This window comes from Oreochromis niloticus, linkage group LG4 (assembly GCF_001858045.2).
Source record: "Oreochromis niloticus isolate F11D_XX linkage group LG4, O_niloticus_UMD_NMBU, whole genome shotgun sequence".
In the NCBI taxonomy this organism is placed as follows: Eukaryota; Metazoa; Chordata; class Actinopteri; order Cichliformes; family Cichlidae; genus Oreochromis; species Oreochromis niloticus.
The window spans coordinates 5,154,885-5,175,837 of record NC_031969.2 but is presented as its reverse complement, the minus strand read 5'-3'; the positions used below and the strand labels follow the sequence as shown (position 1 = coordinate 5,175,837).

At 40.7% G+C, this 20,953-nt stretch overlaps 2 protein-coding genes across 2 annotated transcripts; one reads left to right on the top strand and one right to left on the bottom strand.

Annotated features, from left to right (window-relative positions):
* Window positions 1-301: 301 nt before the first annotated feature.
* LOC112846744 (uncharacterized) lies at window positions 302-9,438 on the bottom strand. Its single transcript, XM_025906701.1, has 3 exons — window positions 8,932-9,438; window positions 1,287-8,754; window positions 302-1,109 (listed from the first exon to the last, which is right to left on the bottom strand). The coding sequence occupies exon 2, from the start codon at window positions 7,778-7,780 to the stop codon at window positions 1,841-1,843; it is 5,940 nt and encodes a 1,979-aa protein (XP_025762486.1). The 5' UTR covers window positions 7,781-8,754; window positions 8,932-9,438; the 3' UTR covers window positions 302-1,109; window positions 1,287-1,840.
* A 1,407-nt stretch (window positions 9,439-10,845) lies between these two features.
* Window positions 10,846-17,652, top strand: LOC102078655 (C-type mannose receptor 2-like). Its single transcript, XM_013272127.3, has 4 exons — window positions 10,846-10,899; window positions 16,415-16,736; window positions 16,959-17,239; window positions 17,324-17,652. The coding sequence occupies exons 2-4, from the start codon at window positions 16,451-16,453 to the stop codon at window positions 17,510-17,512; spliced, it is 756 nt and encodes a 251-aa protein (XP_013127581.2). The 5' UTR covers window positions 10,846-10,899; window positions 16,415-16,450; the 3' UTR covers window positions 17,513-17,652.
* The last annotated feature ends 3,301 nt before the right edge of the window (window positions 17,653-20,953 follow it).

The window sequence follows — 20,953 nt, the reverse complement described above, 5'->3', positions numbered from 1 at the left end:
GCATCTAGGAAAGCAACATCACTATTAACATGAAATGGTAATGATGATTATCAAAATAGCAGCAAATAATAGCAGGAAAATATTTCTATTCCTCTCACTCACCTTTAAAAATTTTAGTATTAATTCAAATTTGTCCTTAACAATTTGTGTGTGTAAAATTTTTACTTCGGAGAGTGTGATTGTTTTTAATTTTGTTTTTTTCAGTTGTTGGAAGATCCCTCAACTTAAATTCAGCTGATCAGTATATAGACTATGCATTTTAAATAGGTTGTGATGGATGATTGCATTAAACTACTGTAGCACCCAACTCAAGTAGCTCAGGATTAACCCTCGGTTAAGGTGGTGATAGTACTATGAGCGGGGCCCTGGGTACGTTACTTAATCTTATTGGTAAACAGGAGAAACAATAACTAACCAGTTTTAACCTTTTTACTTAGAAATCTTAATGTTGGCGGTGCCTCCACTTAGTGAGAATAATGAGTTCTATTTAATCTTCACTAAGAATAATGAATTTATCTAACATGTTAAACCTCTTTTTTACCTTTTTAGTAACCCTTATCTCTTATAAACTCTGTAAATAATAATTATGACACACAAAACTTTAAATTCAAATTGTAAGATTTAGTCAAAATAAAATATGATTTAAATAAATAAAAAAAAATACAATATTCCAAGTATTGAAATGTTTCCTTACAATTCAATTGAAGGGTTTTTTCTCTTCACAATTCACAGTCAATGTTTTAGAAACAACATATTTATCCAAAATATTCCCCTTTAAGTTCAGTTCAATTTTGTAACCTTTTGTGAACTCATTCACTGAAACCGTTGCAGGCCTGATCGTTGCTCGGGCTCGTTGGACCAGAAAACACAAATGGCCGCTTCACTTGATAAACAAGCAGAAAACAAACCGTACGTGCTCAGGTCTACTCACAAATCCTTTGGGCTAAGTGCGAGGGCAAGCTGAGGGGCAGGCTCGGTTGGTGACCATGCGGCCTCCACTCGTCAACGTGGTCGGAATTAGCGGTATACCCGGGCTGCTGAGTACACTGGGACAAACACACGGAAATCCTATCCACAGCAGAAGGGTCCAGAGAATTCCTCTCGGTCCACTGTGCATTAGAGATTACTATTTAGTTCCATAGAGTCATCTGTAGCTTACATACTCGGCATACATAGCTATTACAGGCTCTAAAATGCTAACATGCTAACTCGCGATTAGCATCATACATTTTAAGCACTTATACATTCCGTTTAAGCTCAATGCTAACTCCACATTCAGTACTCACTCATCACAGGGTAAAACAGTCCATAACACGAACGTAGACTCTGCATCCACGGCTATTATTTTACTATTCTCCCATTAGCTCTGGTACACAACCTGCGCTGGTAACGTGCTGCTGCCAACTCTCACTAGCTTAGTTAGTGTTTTTTTCCTTCTGCCTCGCTTAGATCCCGCCTTCCTCACGTCTGATTGGACAATAGGTTTACATCAACCAATGGGATAAAAGAAAATACAAGATTGACAACCCAAAATGAACTTGTAAAACAACTTGAAGCAAATACAAAGTTTTCCTTGTTTCACATTAGATAACAAACCTTTGGTTTTCTTGTAACTTATAACTCCATGAACACTTAAATTATGATTGACTTCTATTTATTGTGATTTTAAACACATTTTTAATGCATTTGAACTCTTTTTTTTGTCTTTTAAACACATATGAAATATTTACAATAAAGTCTCTACATGACAATATTTATATCCTTTTAACCTGTAGGGTCTAAAATAGATATTTGAGACCAGGCTACACCCTCCCCGTCTAAAACATTTAGATGTCCTCATCTAACGCAGGATTTTAGACTTAGGCTCAGAGTAATGCCTTGGGTGTTTAGAGCGTTTTACATGGTGTTTTTTATCTCTGGTGCTACTCAGGTTCAACTGTATGACCATGCCTTGGTGTACAATAGTCACAGGTTCCTCAGACTGCGTTCCAGGTTTGTCATAGGTCAAACGGATTACTGGTTTCACCTCTCGCTTTGACTTTCGAGTTTTAGGTCTTGTGGGAGTCCTCAACTCGACCTCGGCGTCTGCAGCCGTATCACTGGTATCTCCTTCCACATTTGATGGCTGGCATTCCTCTACATGGGAACTTTCAGAAGGTCCTTCCTCCAATTCCGGTTCACTTTCAGATGAGGGGGAATTATCAGAGGGAATAGGTTCTGTGTTAGATCTGTCGGGTCTGACTTCATGTCTCTGAATATGGTCACTGGTAATGGTGGGGTACTTGTAAAAATACTCGTTCTCAGATTCGGAGTCTGGCAAGACATCAGATAATCGATCTTCTTGGTCCCGTATCTGACGTCTGCTGGCATGACGTTTTCTGGTAACTGGTGTTCTTACTCTTTCAGGTGAAACTGAGTTATCTGCGATTCTGACAAGATAACCGATTGGTAGCAGATGGTCTCTGTGTAGAGTTTTGACACCTCCAGATCCTTGTTCCGGTTTTACCTTGTACACAGGTAGGTTCGGCAACTGTGTGATGACAATGTAAGGTATTGACTTCCATCGGTCTTGCAGTTTGTGTTTACCGGTAAGGCCAACATTTCTTATCAGGACTCTGTCTCCTTCTTGTAACGGCTGGTCTCTTACTCTTTGGTCATAACGTGACTTGTTCCTCAAATGGTTCTTTGTTGCATTCTCGGTAGCTAGATAGTATGCTTGTTTGAGTTCTTTCCTCATTTTGTCAACATACTGCAGGTGAGTCATCTCCGCGTCACCTTCAAGAACGGCACCAAAGCAAATGTCAATGCGTAATCTGGCATTACGTCCAAACATTAAATAGTATGGCGAATATCCAATAGACTCATTTTTTGAGCAGTTATAGGCATGTACTAACTGGCTGATGTGCTGACTCCAGTTTTGTTTCTGTACCTTTTCAAGAGTTCCAAGCATTGTTAGCAAGGTTCTGTTGAAACGTTCTGGCTGAGCATCTCCTTGCGGATGATATGGTGAAGTACGTGATTTTCGGATACCTAGCATAGACAAGAACTCTTTGATAAGGCGGCTTTCAAAGTCTCGACCTTGATCTGAGTGTATCCGGGCAGGTAATCCGCAATGCATAAAGTACTTCTCCCATAATACTTTTGCAACTGTGACTGACTTTTGGTCTTTTGTAGGGAATGCTTGGGCGTACCTTGTGTAATGATCGGTCACTACTAATACATTAGCAACTCCTTTGTTATCTGGTTCAATCTGGAGAAAGTCAATACAGACTAGATCTAAAGGACCTTTGCTAGTGATTTGACTGAGGGGAGACGACCGTTGTGGTAGAGTTTTGCGAGAGACACAACGTCCACACGTTTTGATGTACTGGTCCACATCAGCATTCATGCGTGGCCAATAGAAACGGTCTTTGAGGAGTTCTGTTGTCTTCTTGACTCCTAGATGTCCACATTCATCATGTAGTGATCTCATTACACTTGTTCTGTATCGATCTGGTAAAACCAGTTGTTTGTGAACTGTGCCATTGGCCAGTTTTCTCTGTCGATATAGTATTTTGTCTCTCAGTTCAAGTTTCCTGCTCTCACGACTTAACAAAGACATGTCAGGTGGTGCATTTTTGGATGTGATAAGTTGCTTTCCAGTTTGGATGGCTTGTTTGACTGGTCCAATGACTGGGTCCAGATCTTGAGCAACTTGTAAGTCTGTAGGAGTCAACTGATCTTCCAAAGTTGCTTTTAGGCTTACTGGAAGGACATAAGCTTCTGGAATCACGGATGTAGGAACTCCAAGTTGGTCTACTAGCCTGACAGGGGACTTAGTAGCTTCATAGATAGATTCCTTTTTACAGATGGCTTTTATGGCAGATTGTGGAACATCTGTCCATTCAGTGTCATTGGTGTGTTGTCGGGACAATAGATCTGCGTCTATGTTGTGACGACCAGGACGATATTGGATGTTGAAATCGTATGTGGCTAAAGCTGCAAGCCAACGATGTCCAACAGCATTTAGCTTTGCAGTGGTCAACACGTAGGTTAGAGGATTGTTGTCGGTTCTAACCGTGAACTTAGCTCCATAAAGATAGTCATGAAATTTATCCACGACCGCCCACTTTAGTGCTAAGAACTCAAGTTGATGGACCGGATAGTTTCGTTCTGAGTCACTGATCTTTCGGCTAGCAAAAGCAACAGGCTTAAGGCCCTCAGGATACTCTTGATTGAGCACGGCACCCAAACCGTTCAGGCTAGCGTCCACATGTAGGACATAAGGTTTGGTGGAGTCTGCAAATGCCAAAACAGGGGCATTGGTCAGACATACAATGATTTTTCTGAATGCGGCTTGACAGGACTGGTCCCATCGCTCTTTGAACGGCTCAGAAGGTTTGAGGTAGGTTTTGGTTGGGTCTTTGGTTTGAGCTCGCTTGTTTTTCTGAGTAGGTGGATAACCTTTGGTAAGCTCAGTTAATGGGCGGACAATGCTTGAATAATTTGCAATAAATCTGCGATAATACCCACAGAAACCGAGGAATGAGCGAAGGGTTTTCAGATCTGTTGGCTCTGGCCAGTTCCTGACAACCTCTACTTTTTCGGGATCGGTGGCTATACCATCTTTTGAGACAATATGACCAACATATTTGACTTGGGACTGACAGAACTGACATTTGTCAAGCGACAATTTCAGACCAAACTCCTCAAGGCGATCTAAGACTTTGAGGAGACGTTGCTCATGCTCTTCGAGTGTTCTACCAAAGACGATTATGTCGTCAAGGTACACCAGCACTTGGAGAAGGTGCATATCACCCACTGCCTTTTCCATGAGCCGCTGAAAAGTGGCTGGGGCTCCTGTGATGCCTTGTGGCATTCGTTCAAATTGATAGAACCCCAGGGGGCAGATAAATGCAGTCTTTTCCTTATCTTGCTCGGACATGGCAATTTGGTAGTACCCACTCCTAAGATCGAGGACGGAGAACCATTTGCTGCCTGTAAGACAATCTAAGGCGTCATCAATACGAGGGATGGTATACTGGTCGGGGATCGTACGACTGTTCAAGGTTCTGTAGTCGATGCAGATTCTGATGGAGCCATTCTTTTTTCGCACTACAACAATAGGTGATGCGAATGGGCTTCGAGACTCTTTGATAATGCCTGCAGCTAACAACTGCTGTAGGTGTTGTCGTACATCATCAATATCAGCCGGAGCTAAACGACGTGAACGCTCTCTGAAGGGGGTGGAGTTGCTAAGGCGGATGTTATGTTCTACGTCTTTAGCTAATCCAACATCCCATTCATCTAGAGAGAAAACATTATGTCTCTGAGCTAGCTTTTGCTGTAGTCTTTTCTTCCACTCTGTTGGAGCAGGAGAGTCACCAAAATCAAAGAGTTCGGGAGCTACGGTACTAGCTTCAGACTCTAAAACTTTAGGGTCGGTGACTACGTCCACTGCATGCATCTCGGCAATAACTGTGCCGACTTGGATAGAGGTAGGTTTCTCTGACTCATTCTGTAGTAGAACCATGAAACTGTTCTCATCCATGTCACTTTCACGGAGAACACCTGGCTGGACCAACACGCCGGATGGGAGTTGGGGCATGGCAGGTGCTTCAACCAAAACAACATCTTGGGGTTTAGTTCTTTTCTGCTCTACTTTACACGTGGCATAACATTTTTCTCCGGGAGCAATGGTAAGTGGCCCTGGACCTTGCCATTTCACTTGCCCTATGGGATCGTCGGCTGCATGGGACGTTAAGGACTGAGTTTGGATTTTGTCATAAACTGCCTGTATCCTCATGGAGCTGACTTTGTTTTCACTACCGCTATCTCTGCACAGCTGAAATAGGCGGCTGAACAGAAAAGCGTTGGTACCAACCACTATAGGGGTTTCATGACCTTGTGGGGGCTCAGGACAGACGAGAGCGAGGACGTTAAGAGGACCCTTGACACCTGCTACATCCTCAGGGAACTCTATCTCTACTACAACATACCCATGGTAGGGATAGGACTCAGCAGATAGGCCCCAGATGGCTAGATTGGAAATGGGCTGTATAGGGACTGTTGGTATGTTGGCTCTATACCAATCCTCAAAGATAATGGTCACTGTTGACCCTGAATCCATAAGACCATGGCATGAGATGTTATTGACCTTAATAGGAGCTATGGATGATGGACCAATAAGACCTTCCGGTATGTTGACACTTTGAGTTGGAACACTGGTAGTATTAACTCGAGCAACACACTGATCTTGAGCATCTGTACTTTGACTTTGTCCATGTGGGCTTCCATGCACTTGATGAATAAGCTTTTTGATTACCTTTTGAGCATTTTCCGGAGCTGTACATTTGTTTGCAAAATGGCCATTTTCTCCACATCTGTAGCAGAAATTATCTGACTCTTTACTACTCTTTGACTTAAAGGTAGATGATTTTGGACTGAAGTCTGCTTTGAACTTAGAATAGTGGCCTCTCTCTTTTGCATAATGTTGTGGCTTTACTGACATTACACTTAACCGTGTTTTCAGCTCTTTGACTTCTTTTCTTAACTGTTGCACTTCGTTGTCTGATTTCTCTTTTTTCTTTTCTCTGGACATCTTTTTGTAGCTTGACTCTGTAGAATGAGACTGCTTGTTGAGCTCTTTCAGCTTTTCTTTTAGCACTTGAATTTCGGATTGAAAATCATGTTGCTGACAGTCTTTGGAGTCTGTTTCACTTGCTACTTGCACTGCATGCACGTGCTGTCTCTGTGCTGGTTTTTTGAGTTTTTGTCTTGCAGCTTCACGCTCCTCTTCTTCTCGAATTTCTTTCAGTAGGCTTAAAAATGTTGGAGGATCACTTCGCTTATCTCTTAGACCTAGCTGAAGAAGCAGGAAGTCTGATTCAGTGGCACCTTTAATGAGTTGCTCTAGCCTTGCTTTGTTGGCTTCATCCACTTGTAGGCCTCCTTTCTGCACTACTTTGTTCAGTGATCTTTCCAGTCTCAGCAAGAAGTTAGACAAGCACTCACCTTGTCTTTGATGCATAGCTCTGAATGTGAGATACAATTCCTCACCGGATTCTGAGGTTCCAAAGGTACTTTCCAATGCCTGTAAGTAATCCATATGGTTTGCCATGGGATTAGACATGCGCACTGCTTGAATGATCTCCAGCGCTGGCCCTTTGAGACTCTCAATAATCCTTCTGCGTTTCTCCTTATCTGAGCACTCATACTCATCAGTCATGAACTTTACTTGTTCTAACCAGCTGTCCAAATTGTCTTCACCAGGTGGAGTAGGGTGGACTCCAGAGAAGATTCTAAAACGCCGGTATAAATTGCTTTCATTTGGCTTGGACTGCAAAACATCACCTACCGCCCGAATGATTGACTCAGGGTTGCTGTTCCACGAGGTGCTAGGATCACATAGTCTTTTAACATCCTCCAATGTTTTCCCTTCATCACGTAGAAATCTGTCCAACTTCTCGGTGAATAGGTCGGAGTTCGTTTCTTGTTCTGCAACAACTATTTTCCATTTACTTCCTTCTTTAAGGGAAATCACCTCTGGTGGAACTTTGGTAGGATCGACTTCTTGACGGCATTCACATAACATGGTCAGGGTTTGATTATTGGCATCAAACATTTTTCCTCTTACTCTTACCTTGCCCAAGGTTTTTACTTGTTCGAGTGTGTCTTCTACTGTGGATATGTCCTCCTCTTCAGGCACTCCAATAACTAGAATGGCATGTGCCTGATCAAGCCCTTCACCTCTGCACCAATTTGCAAGATTTGGTTGTGAAACATTACTTTTAGTGGCCATAGTTTTAACAAGTTACTTTACGTAGGGGGACGAAAGAAATTAATTGAAGTTACTTTATAGGACCAGTGTTACTCTTAGATACTTTTGAGATTACAGCAGATTTACTTATAACTTAAAATTGACATAAAACAACAAAACCATCCCAGCAGTGCCTCCAAATGTGTAGCACCCAACTCAAGTAGCTCAGGATTAACCCTCGGTTAAGGTGGTGATAGTACTATGAGCGGGGCCCTGGGTACGTTACTTAATCTTATTGGTAAACAGGAGAAACAATAACTAACCAGTTTTAACCTTTTTACTTAGAAATCTTAATGTTGGCGGTGCCTCCACTTAGTGAGAATAATGAGTTTTATTTAATCTTCACTAAGAATAATGAATTTATCTAACATGTTAAACCTCTTTTTTACCTTTTTAGTAACCCTTATCTCTTATAAACTCTGTAAATAATAATTATGACACACAAAACTTTAAATTCAAATTGTAAGATTTAGTCAAAATAAAATATGATTTAAATAAATAAAAAAAATACAATATTCCAAGTATTGAAATGTTTCCTTACAATTCAATTGAAGGGTTTTTTCTCTTCACAATTCACAGTCAATGTTTTAGAAACAACATATTTATCCAAAATATTCCCCTTTAAGTTCAGTTCAATTTTGTAACCTTTTGTGAACTCATTCACTGAAACCGTTGCAGGCCTGATCGTTGCTCGGGCTCGTTGGACCAGAAAACACAAATGGCCGCTTCACTTGATAAACAAGCAGAAAACAAACCGCACGTGCTCAGGTCTACTCACAAATCCTTTGGGCTAAGTGCGAGGGCAAGCTGAGGGGCAGGCTCGGTTGGTGACCATGCGGCCTCCACTCGTCAACGTGGTCGGAATTAGCGGTATACCCGGGCTGCTGAGTACACTGGGACAAACACACGGAAATCCTATCCACAGCAGAAGGGTCCAGAGAATTCCTCTCGGTCCACTGTGCATTAGAGATTACTATTTAGTTCCATAGAGTCATCTGTAGCTTACATACTCGGCATACATAGCTATTACAGGCTCTAAAATGCTAACATGCTAACTCGCGATTAGCATCATACATTTTAAGCACTTATACATTCCGTTTAAGCTCAATGCTAACTCCACATTCAGTACTCACTCATCACAGGGTAAAACAGTCCATAACACGAACGTAGACTCTGCATCCACGGCTATTATTTTACTATTCTCCCGTTAGCTCTGGTACACAACCTGCGCTGGTAACGTGCTGCTGCCAACTCTCACTAGCTTAGTTAGTGTTTTTTTCCTTCTGCCTCGCTTAGATCCCGCCTTCCTCACGTCTGATTGGACAATAGGTTTACATCAACCAATGGGATAAAAGAAAATACAAGATTGACAACCCAAAATGAACTTGTAAAACAACTTGAAGCAAATACAAAGTTTTCCTTGTTTCACATTAGATAACAAACCTTTGGTTTTCTTGTAACTTATAACTCCATGAACACTTAAATTATGATTGACTTCTATTTATTGTGATTTTAAACACATTTTTAATGCATTTGAACTCTTTTTTTTGTCTTTTAAACACATATGAAATATTTACAATAAAGTCTCTACATGACAATATTTATATCCTTTTAACCTGTAGGGTCTAAAATAGATATTTGAGACCAGGCTACACCACTAATTTTGAAAGCAGCAGAAAATGACCAAGTTGGCCCTACTTAATCTAAGTTAACTCTGCCCATTTACATTTTATTCTAGGTTGAACGAGATAGAGCTCATGTAATCACTGATGACCAAATCGAGAAGTTGGTTCTTCCATCAGGGATCCCACCAACAGTAGAGGAGCTGCAAAGTGTTGTGAAGGATACCTTTGGCATTTCAAACGACTTCAGTCTTCAGTATTTTAAACCAAAATTTCAGGATGACTTCAGTATTCACAGAAGTTACCAGATAAAGGGCAAAGACACTGTGAAGGTTGTTGGCATCACCCTGGTCATCCTGCCAGTTTTCGGCAGCCCCTCTGATCAACTGTCAACTGACTATGACTCATCATCCAATCCAGTTGTATCCAATGCAGACTCTGCTGCAACCACTTCTCAGGACACCATTATTCTCAAAAGGCAGAAGTTCACAGAACGTTGTGAGCGCTGGCCGAAGCTGTTCCCCATTCCACAGTCTGCATACGAAACTGAAATGTAACTGGAAAGAGCCACTGAGAGTATAAAAAGAATGGAAATCTTCTGCCCACCTCCAAAGAAAAGACTGACATTCTCGAGAAGTTGGCTGAAACTGTATTTTCAATTATGGCCTATTCTTCCTATTATTTTGGGGCAAGCACTAGTGAATAATTTCAGTGCATACAATCTAAATTAATCAGAAAAATGTTATATTATAAATTTTGTATACGTTTTATATTCCACAATAAAAACAATTACTGTTTGAATGTTCTCCTTGTGAAATTGATTCATTTTACTCAGAAAAGAAGTTAAATTAATTTGATTTTCTCTTACTATTCAGTCATTATTTATAAAGTTTAATTGAAAAATTATTGAATCCAATTTGAGTTTTACTTAAAAACAAAAAGTTTTCATTTCTTTGTAATGGATATTTTAGTCATTTTTTACTAAACCTTTGCCAGATTGTTAGTAAATTCAAAGTAATTTTTCTCAGAGATTAATTTCAAATGAATTAATTTTTTGTTACAAATACGCAATTTTAACTTTCAATTTGAGATTTTGTCCCTAAATCCAACACATATTTACAAGTGAATGTTATTAATATCTATTTTTGGTTTTTGTTGAAATTTAATTAACATTTTATATAAATTTTACATAAGTCCCTTGAAATTAAAATCTACTTAAGTAAATTAAGTGTCACCTTGTTGCCATAGGTTTTTTAAGTAACCTCTAGTCACAGTTTTTACAGTGTACTGGCACACCTGTCACACATGAGGGTAAGATCGAAATCTACAATTACATTTACATCATGCAAAGACTACCAGACTCTGGGGAAAGATGTAAATGATCTTAGGTTAACACTAAACAATTGCTGTCCTCAGCTGTAAACAGTATCTCTTTGCCTGTGCTGAACCATTTATAATCAGATTTTGGACTAGACTGCAGTGAGTATAAATTGTTTATTTAAATTGTTGATGTTTTTCAGAAGAAAGTCCGGATTCTTGGATTCTTATTCATGTTACTTAATTCCTATTAACCCCTTGATTTATAACAGAAAATAGACAAATTTTCTTGTGTTAATTATGTGATTTGTCTGTGGTAAATATTATGTAAACAAATGCAAGTAAAACAAGACTGATCATGTAGCAGATTAACAAAACTGACAAAGTACATAACAGTTTATATAACAAGAGAAAATGTTGCTCTGAAGTATTTGATGCTGAGTAAATTAACACAAACATTGTTGTATTTATTGAAGCCAAATATTTGGACTCAATGAAATGTTAATAAATTAAATTTCATTCATTTATCTAGCTTTAACTGGCAAATGTTATGTTTAAAAAACTTAATCAAGACTTACTTGGATTACTCACACATGCTTAAGTTTTTAATAGTGGCATGATAAAATTACATTCATTGAAAAAATGTTTTTTTTTTTATGTTTTTTTGAGTACGGTTTCATGTCTCACCAGCTGAGCTTCTTACCGGGCGAGGAACTAACAAATTAATTTGGTGTCCACAGACCATTTTCTGGCCTGAGCGTTGTGTCTGGTTGGACTCAGGTGCAGGACTTGGATCAAATTCAGTCATTTTATTTAGAGTACAGGTGAAACTGGAAACTATTTACAAAATCTTGAGATCTGAGTCTAATCCCTCGCGGGTCGAAAAGTGAATCTCTTCCACAGACTCTCACAGAACTTAACTCACAGGGAAAAATTCAGTGCTCCAGGCAGGGAGTACACAGTGGAGCTCAGGCAAAGACTTCAGTATATCTCTCAGCATGGATACTGTAGTGTACTGTACTGTAGAGTTGATCAGCAGGTGACAGAAAGAAAACAAACTAGAAAATGCCTGAGTTGATTTATGTTCAAATTAATCTGTAATCTCGATAATGAATCAGTAACAGGTCTGTGTATCATATTGTCTTTGTGATAATATTAAGGTACTGCAGAGACACACCCACACACGCAGAGTAAATCAGTCCAATTATCAGTTTGATAAACAAATGTATGTGATCTTCCCCCTTAGTAAATTAAACACCAAAACGATGTTTTTTCTATATCCAGTGTAGATACTCACTGCGTATAGTGGCGTGTTTCTGTTTCCAGGTGTATTGAATGCAAATACTTTGCAATTTGCAATGGAGAGTTTAGGTCACAGGGTAGGCACATTGTTTCTGATGATGATGCACACAAACACACTCTGATATCTAAATACTGAATTTGAATACTGGTGCTTTGCATCCTGCAGGCTGTCTGGAAAGATTTAAGTGAGCTAAGGCAGTGGTTCTCAAACTTTTCACAACGAGTACCACCTCATAAAATATATGGCTCTTGAAGTGCCACCCTTAAGACCGACATTAAAATGTAGTAATATAGGCCTATTTAACACCATATACAGTTTACACGAGACAATTTTATTTCTTATACGAATGTCATCAACAATATGTGCCAAGTGATAATAATAACAACTGTACTGCTTTAAAACATTCACAGCAGGTGGGACATCCGGTCTTTAAGTGTTGACATATGAACCCTGGTCCCAGTCCAAACTAGTCTGCGTTTATTAAGGTTGTTGTGTTTTGAACATTTTTTAATGCTTTGTATCTTTTTCAATTTAGTCTGAACAAGGCCCTTAAAAAGAAAGAAAGAAAAAAAAAAGTCAGGGATCCTCTCGGTTTTTATTACCACTATTCATCAGCAAAATCTCAGTTTTTAAAACCTTACGACTTAGCTACAGCTAAGCCCATACAGCAGTATATTAATGACTAACATCGTATTGTGGATGGAGTTGTTCTCCTGACTGAAATTTGGTCTGTTTACAGCCATTTTGCATTTGTTCCTAACCATAGCGAACTTTCATCGAGTGGAAAAAAGTTCATCCTCCAGCTTCACTGTCTATACAGTATTATGCTAACCATAGCTGTGTAGCTAGCCACCATGTAGTACATCATTATATACCAGCTAGCCCAACTTCAGTAACCCTGCAAATGTCACTGCTGTTTAGTTTTCCAGATTCATTTATGCCAGAAGTGATAGCAGAGCTGTATGTTTACATTTTTCAGAAATCCCTAAGTAAGAACATGGTATATTACAGTGGTCCCCAACCCCCCGGATATTAAGTCAAAACTGGACTCAAACACAGAGAACCACGGCAGAGACGGCAAGCATGTTTAATAGTGTTCACTGAGGTAACACAGACGTGACATATTGAGACAGAATATGCTAGAGTGTGGCAAGGTCATGGGTGTAGAAGGGAAAAGGGCTTAACAGGAGCAACTGGAGTGTGGCAGACACGTCTGAGGGTTGAACTGAGAAAAGAGGAAAACGGTGTAAGGATGGTGGAGTGGAGAGGGGCGCTTGGAGATGATGAGTATAACTGGTATTTTGCTTACTTGTAGCTGGAGTGGAGTTTGGCTTTAAGGGAGTACCTGAGTATCCAGGTAAGTTAACAGTTTGCTTACCACCCAAACTGCTCCACAGATGATGCCATCTCGTCTGCTCTTCACCTTTCTCTCTCCCATCTCGACAAAAAAGACACTTATGTCAGAATGCTGTTTATTGACTTCAGCTTAGCATTCAATACAGTCATTCCCCAGAAGCTGGTAAAGAAGTTGGACATCCTAGGAATAAATACCACTCTCTGCATTTGGATCTTGGACTTCCTAACTGACAGGTTCCAGTCTGTCTCCATAGGAAATAAAACCTCCAAAGTCCTCAGACTGAGTACAGGATCGCCGCAGGGCTGTGTGCTTAGCCCACTGCTGTTCACCCTGCTAACACATGACTGTACTGGACAACAGTACAGCTCAAATCACATCATCAAGTTTGCAGATGACACAACAGTGGTGGGTTTCATCAACAACAACGATGATTCTGAATACAGAGAGGAGGTACAACACCTCATGGACTGTTGTCAGAATAACAACCTGTCTCTAAATGTTCAGAAGACTAAAGAGATGGTTTTTAACTTCAGGAAGAGCTCAGTGGCCCACACCCCACTGCACATAAACGGGTCTGCTGTTGAGATGGTCAATAGTGTGAAGTTTCTGGGTGTGCACATACCAGACGACCTCTCCTGGAACTTGAACACCACCACCATCATGAAGAAAGCCCAACAACATCTTCACTTTCTTAGGAAACTGAAGAAAGCCAGTCTCCCTCCTTCCTGGCCTCACATCATTTTGCCAGGCAACCACTGAGAGCGTCCTCTGCTGCTACATCACTATCTGGTACAGGAACTGCACTTTTGCTGAAAAGAAGTCTCTGCAGCAGATAGTGAGGACAGCAGAGAGGATCATTGGAGGCCCTCTCCCACCCATCTCCCAACTCTACGAAAAACACGTCATCCGACATGTGAACAACATAGTGAAGGACACTTTCCACCCCTCACATGCACTGCTCTGCCTTCTTCCATCTGGCAGACGGTTTCACAGCATCAAAACCATAACGGCCAGACACTGCAATAGCTTCTTCCCCCCAACCAGTCAGAGCCCTCAACTCACTACCATCAAAGGACTGATAAACAATCACTTTACAAACACCTTACAATACTCACCAAAAGACTCAAAAACAACAAAAACTTCCAATCCAATCCAATTTGTAATTCCTAGTTTTATATCTCTTGGAGATATATCTTTTATATTCTTATAAATGCACCATGGGGGGCTTGGGGTGAAACAGCATTTCGGGATACACTGTGTATATTGTTGTATTGAAAATAAAGTTCTTGAATCTTGAATCTTGACGTTAATGGTATGAGCTGGCTGACCTAAGTTCCGCAGTGTCCAAGAGAGTGAGAGATGGCTGGAGGGCTGGCAGGTAAGGATCAGAGAGGTTTCCAGATTGGAGAGATTGGCCGAAAAAAGCTGATGTGGAGAGTCCAGGTGAGCTGTGGCACAGGAAAACAAGGTAAGCAAAGTACAAAGAGACAATAGCATGGAACATGGAGCCAATTACCAACTTGAGGAAGTTGACAAACTGGCAGTGAAGGAGAGTCAACATGGAGCTTAAATCCTCAACCCAGAATCAGCTCCAGGTGTGTGGGACTGCAAGAGAAACAATGGCCCCGCCCAGGGTGGAGACCTAGGGAACTCAGAAGCCTGATGGCCACTCACCCAGATCATCACAATGTTCTTTAATAAAACCTTTGTCATTCCAAAGTGAATTGCTATAGTAGTCTGAACATAAAACACCAGAAGCGGCTACATCACATCCACCAGCAAAGATCAGTCACATCTTCACTGTTGAGGAGCATGATGTGAGGCATGTACTAAGGGGAGTAAACCCCAAGAAAGCAGCAGGACCCAACGGCGTATCTGGAGTGGTGCTAAAGGACTGTGCAGACCAGCTCACAGGGATCTTTACTAAAATATTCAACCTGTCCCTAACACAGGGCACCATTCCACCCTGCCTGAAGTCCTCTCCCATCATCCCCATTCCAAAGGAAAACTACCACCCAGTGCCTAAACAATTTCCGGCCAGTGACTTGTACTCCAGTCATCTCAAAGTGTCTCAAGAAACTGGTCAGAACTCAGATCATTTGAGGACTCCCAGCCACATTCGATCCCCACCAGTTCGCATACAGGAAGATCAACAGAGGATGCCATAGCCATAGCCTTCCATACAACCCTAACTCACTTAGAACAAATGGACAGTTATGTCAGGCTCCTCTTTATTGGTTTTAGCTTGGTTTTTAACACCATCATCCTTGCCAGACTGGTAACCAAATTACACGACCTCGGCCTCCCTCACTCCACCTGTCTCTGGATCAAGGACTTCCTCAGAGACCGCCCACAGAGAGTCAAAGTAGGGCCCTACCTGTCCTCAGCACCCAGCCTCAACACAGCTCCCATCAGGGATGTGCGCTGAGTCCCCTGCTGTACACTCTATACACGATATCACGACTGCACCCCCACCCACCTGTCCAACACCATTGTGAAGTTCGCGGATGAAACAACTGTGATCGAGCTCATCACCGGGGGAGATGAGTCTGCATACAGGGACGAAGAGGAAAAACTGTCATCACGGTGCAGCCGAAACAACCTGGTTCTCAACAACACAAAAACAAAGAAATAATTGTTGATTCAGAAGGAACAAATCTGACCCTCAGCTCATACACATTAATGGGGACATTGTGGAGAGGGTGTCTGATTCTGATCATGTCAGTTTCTTGACCTCTTCTCTGTAAGCACACTCGTCTCCTCCTGAGTTGAGTCCCACCACAGTGTCTGCAAACTTGATAAGGGAGTTGACAGTACAGACTGATGTACAGTCAGAAGAGTAAAGAGAGTACAGTACTGGATTGAGCAAAACTGTGTTTTATTAAATCTTGCTCTCGTATGTCTGGACTCTCATAGACATGTACAAACTTGCATTTTTTGTATGACCATTATGCTAGCACAGCAGATAAGGCTCACCACAATGATGGTTTCTCTCTATCTCAATTCCTTGTCTTCAGGCTCTTTTGTTTCAGTCTCCACTTGTGGAAAATATAATGAGGAAGTTGTGCATTTTCATCCCCCTGCTGCTTCTCCTTTCTCCTGCGTATGGGTATCTGCTGAGGTTTACACTTTACACTGGCTCTAAGATGACAACCTGGGAAAATGCACAGGCATTCTGCAGGGAGCACCACACTGACCTGGTCACAATTAGAAATGAGCAAGAGAATGGGATTTTCAGTGGCTATGGCTGGATTGGACTATATCGCAAGAGCGGATCAAGCATATGGAAATGGTCCACAGGAGATGAGCTGGCTAACTACACCAATTGGGATGCTAACGGTAAGTTGCATCTGACTGCAACTTTAGAAGGAATATTTTGCTAGATGTGTCATGGTTTACATTATCCTGAAAATAATAATTTCATGTCAGATGTAGATTACATTTAAACACTGTGGGCACCAACATTATGCTCTCAGTTGCAGGACAGTAGGTTATAATTGCAGGCCATATCTGAAATTTGTCCAGGGATCATCTGTGCTCTTTTTCTCTTGCTTCTTGCAGAACCACAGACAGATACAGACTGTGCATACAAGTCTTCTGACAAATGGAGGACCAACCGTTGTGATGTCAATCATTCTTTCATGTGCTATGATGACCTGATTTTGGTGAAGGAGAATAAGACATGGGAGGAGGCATTAGTACACTGTAGGTCTCTGGATGGAGTGAACACAGAAGATCCAGCCTCTTCATACTGGAACTATAGCTATGACCTGGCAACCCTGATCACTCCATATGACCACACGTATGCACGAGAGAAAGTGCAAGAGGCTACCACTGATGAGGTTGTGCAGTTGTCTACACTGTATTTGTGTTGGTGAGAGACTCATAATTGTGATTATATGTAAATATCTCCTCAATGTTGGCAGGTGTGGACAGGCTTGTGTAACCCAGCTGGTGAGTGGCTGTGGGTGAGTGGAGAACAGATGCAATATAAGAATATTCCAAGCTGCCCGACTAACGGCTTCTGTGGCGTCCTGGAGAAAAGAAGCACAACATCTTTCCAAATAAGAGACTGCAAACTTCGAAGGAACTTCTTCTGTTACAAAAGGATTTGAACTCATTCAGTTCGCTCAAGTAGTGAACTTTAATTTAAATTTGAGGACATTGTACTTGTACCTTGATTTAACAGGAGTTAAGGTGATAATGAAAGGACCTTTTAAATTTATTTAATGATATTAAATACAAACAAAAACAAACATGCTAAAAAACAGCCATTCCTAAGTGATCATACAAAAAATTATATCCTATATAACACTGAGCATGAAAATACTCTTTACTGTAATACATTTATCTTAGTACTATAGATGTTAGTTCTAGCATGTAGAGCCATAATAGCAATTAATTCATTAATAAAATATGTCAGTTTCTTGATTAGTCAGTTACCAAAAATAGTTAATAAAAATACGTTATAAACCTATGTTTTATTTAGTCATTGTTTTCTTAACTTACACAAATTGTAAAAGGTTCTTATATAGCACTTTTCTGCCCTACTTGAGCACTCAAAGTAATAATAACAATAATAATAATAAGGGATTGCATTTATATAGCGCTTTTCGGGACCCTCAAAGTTCTTTACAATTCCACTATTCATTCTCTCTCACACACTGGGGAAGGCAAGCTACAGTTGTAGCCACAGCTGCTCTGGGGCAGACTGACAGAAACGAGGCTGCCATATCACGCCATCGGCTCCTCTGGCCATCACCAATAGGTAGTAGGTGAAGTGTCTTGCCCAAGGACACAACAACCGAGACTGTCCGAGCCAGGGCTTGAACCGGCAACCTTCCGATTACAAGACGAACTGCCAACTCTGCACTCAGCACTCTGCCAAATGCCAAGAAGAAATTTAGACTGTTGTCTGAAGGCTTTGCTTTGAGCTCTGGGTGATTGTGGTGGACTGCTTTCTTACATTTTAGAAACCAAAACATTAAAGGAAAAAAAGGAAAAAAAAAACTTTTTAGTAGATCCATCCATAAAAGAACTAATCACTAACTGAATACCATGACAACAACATTCAAATAATTTAATAATGTAAGTACTGGTCATTTTTGAGCTATTTCATTTGATGTATAACAGAGAAATACTACTAAAACATAATTTCTCTAACTTACATAAGTGTTGCAATCTTTTATTTGCATTGTGTGTCTGTACTATATCATGAGTAAACAGCATGTGAAGAGAACATCGGCACTTAAAGAAAATGAATTTCAGAATCTAATAGATATTACTTTGAGTTAATATTTGATGTTACAATTGTACATGCAATGACCTAAGCCTAGACTACGAGCAGATTTCTGCATATTCTCCTTCAAAATGTCAGCATCATTTCTTTTTTCATGATGCCATGTACCCGAACAAGGCTCTCTGTGCCTGAGGCTGCAAAACCCCCCCACACCATAATGCTCCCAGCTGTGTTCCTGGGCTTGAAGGCCTGTGCCTTTCTTCGCCAAACATAAGCAACATCTATGTGCCCAAACAGTTCCAGTTTAGTGTCATCGGACCAAAGCACAGACTACCAAAACTCATCTTTACCTTTCAAATGTTCATGGGCAAACCTCAGTAGGGCTGTGATGTGCCGCTCTTTGAGTAAAGGGGTTCTTCTGGGACGACAGCCCTGAAGTCCACCACGGTGAAGAGCCGTCACAACTGTGTTCCTTGAAACATCAACTACAGAAGAGGCCAGGTCAGCAACAGTTATCTTGGCCAATGTCTGGGGTTCCTTGCTGACATCTGTGACTATTGTCCTCTCCAGAGTTTTTGAAATCTTGCACTTACGGCCACGGTCAGGTTTGTTTCTTAAAAAAATTTTCTCCTTGTACTTGCCAATGATGCAACATACAACAGTTCTAGACACTGAGAATTGCTTGGAAATGGCAATCTAACCTTCCCCCTTATCATATCTATCTTCATTCTGAGCTCCAGATTGATTTCCTTTGTCTTTGGCATGGTCAGTAACAATAGTTCCTCTCATGTGTTCAAGTGCCCTGTTCCTTGGAGTCTTTTTATGCTGATTGAATGTTCTTAGGAAGCTAATTGACTGCAGTTGTTGTTAGGAAGACATATATAAATGAAGATATAAACGAAACCTAAAAATGTATTGTATATTACAAAATGTACCAAAACCTACTAAATAGGACTGGTGAATGTCTGATTATATCAGGTTTCATCAATGTTGCAAACACTGGGAAGAAGTTTAGCTGAAACCAACCCACTGAAGGAACAATGGGCTGTGAGGTCAGTTCCTTAATCATAATTATGCAAATTCCCATGACCATTGATCAACAACCACTGACCTAAACCCACTGATCAAAGAACACTGATCAATGGCCATGAGTACCATTCACAGAGAGTTGGGGAGTGGGCTGGTTTCAGTCATTATGCAAATGTACTGTTTATAAGGTTTGGGGAAACCTGCAGTCAGCTGAGACTGAAGAAGTCACTTGGATGAGTGACGAAACGTTTCTCCCACAAAACGCTATGTCCAGATGAACAGATTCAACTTTTGGAGATTCACTTTCCTGGATGATTGAGAATGCATCAAGAAGTTTAGCAAAATGTTCCATAATTCCTGGGGCCTAATAATTTTGGCCTCAACTGTAAGTTTGATAATGCAACATTTGATCTATAAGTCTGAATGTAGTTTCCTAATTGTTGTGTGATTGTAGAATGCACATAAATGCTAGACTACACATTTAAAATGAATAAAAGTTAAAAATGAACATGTTAAGGTGTTTTCATTTTCCATATATTCGAATAAATGAGTCTTAATGTATGCTCAGTCATCCATGAAAGGAAATTCTGGAAAGTTGATTCTTTTCATCTGGTCACTGTATCACTCATCCAAATAATTCCTTCACTCAGCTCACACAGGTTTCCCCAATCTTATAAATAGTAGATTTGCATAATGACTGAAATTTGCACTGTGGCGTGGTTTCACCAATTGAAGTACACTGTAAATAAGATATCACTCAACTTTCAACACTGCGTGCTTTGGGTCCTTTTGTCACAAGCACCATTGACTTACAGTGGACTCTAAGGTCAATTTCATGATCATGAATATGGAAACCTTTAGGACCATTGATAATTAGCCAGGAGTTTTGGGGAATGGTTGCAACCACAGAATTGTAAAATGGTCAAAGATGTACCCTTAGGCCTCTTCCTTGGTGTGATTGTTTCCTTTTCAAATGGCGTCCTTAACTCCATCCAAGCAGAGTAAGATGGCTGTAGTGATAGATGTAGATACTGAATGACAGCAACATCAGGAAGAAGGAACGCGAGAAACTGGAGAAGTGTCAATGACTCAGAGAAGAGCTCAAGAAGATGTGGAGGGTGAAGGTAACAGTAGTCCCAATGGCAATTGGAGGACTAGGTGCAGTGACTCCCAAGCTCGGCAAATGGCTCCAGCAGATCCCAGAGACAAGATCCGAGATCCTATGAACCTAAGATACTGCACAGTATCTACAGGGTGGGCCATTTATATGGATACACCGTAATAAAAT

Excerpts from the sequence above, each read along its gene's own strand:
- LOC112846744 (XM_025906701.1), bottom strand. The coding sequence starts at position 7,780 with ATGGCCACTAAAAGTAATGTTTCACAACCAAATCTTGCAAATTGGTGC.
- LOC102078655 (XM_013272127.3), top strand. The coding sequence starts at position 16,451 with ATGAGGAAGTTGTGCATTTTCATCCCCCTGCTGCTTCTCCTTTCTCCT. Across the intron at positions 16,737-16,958 it reads CACCAATTGGGATGCTAACG|AACCACAGACAGATACAGAC; the intron begins GTAAGTTGCATC and ends TGCTTCTTGCAG. Across the intron at positions 17,240-17,323 it reads AAGAGGCTACCACTGATGAG|GTGTGGACAGGCTTGTGTAA; the intron begins GTTGTGCAGTTG and ends CAATGTTGGCAG.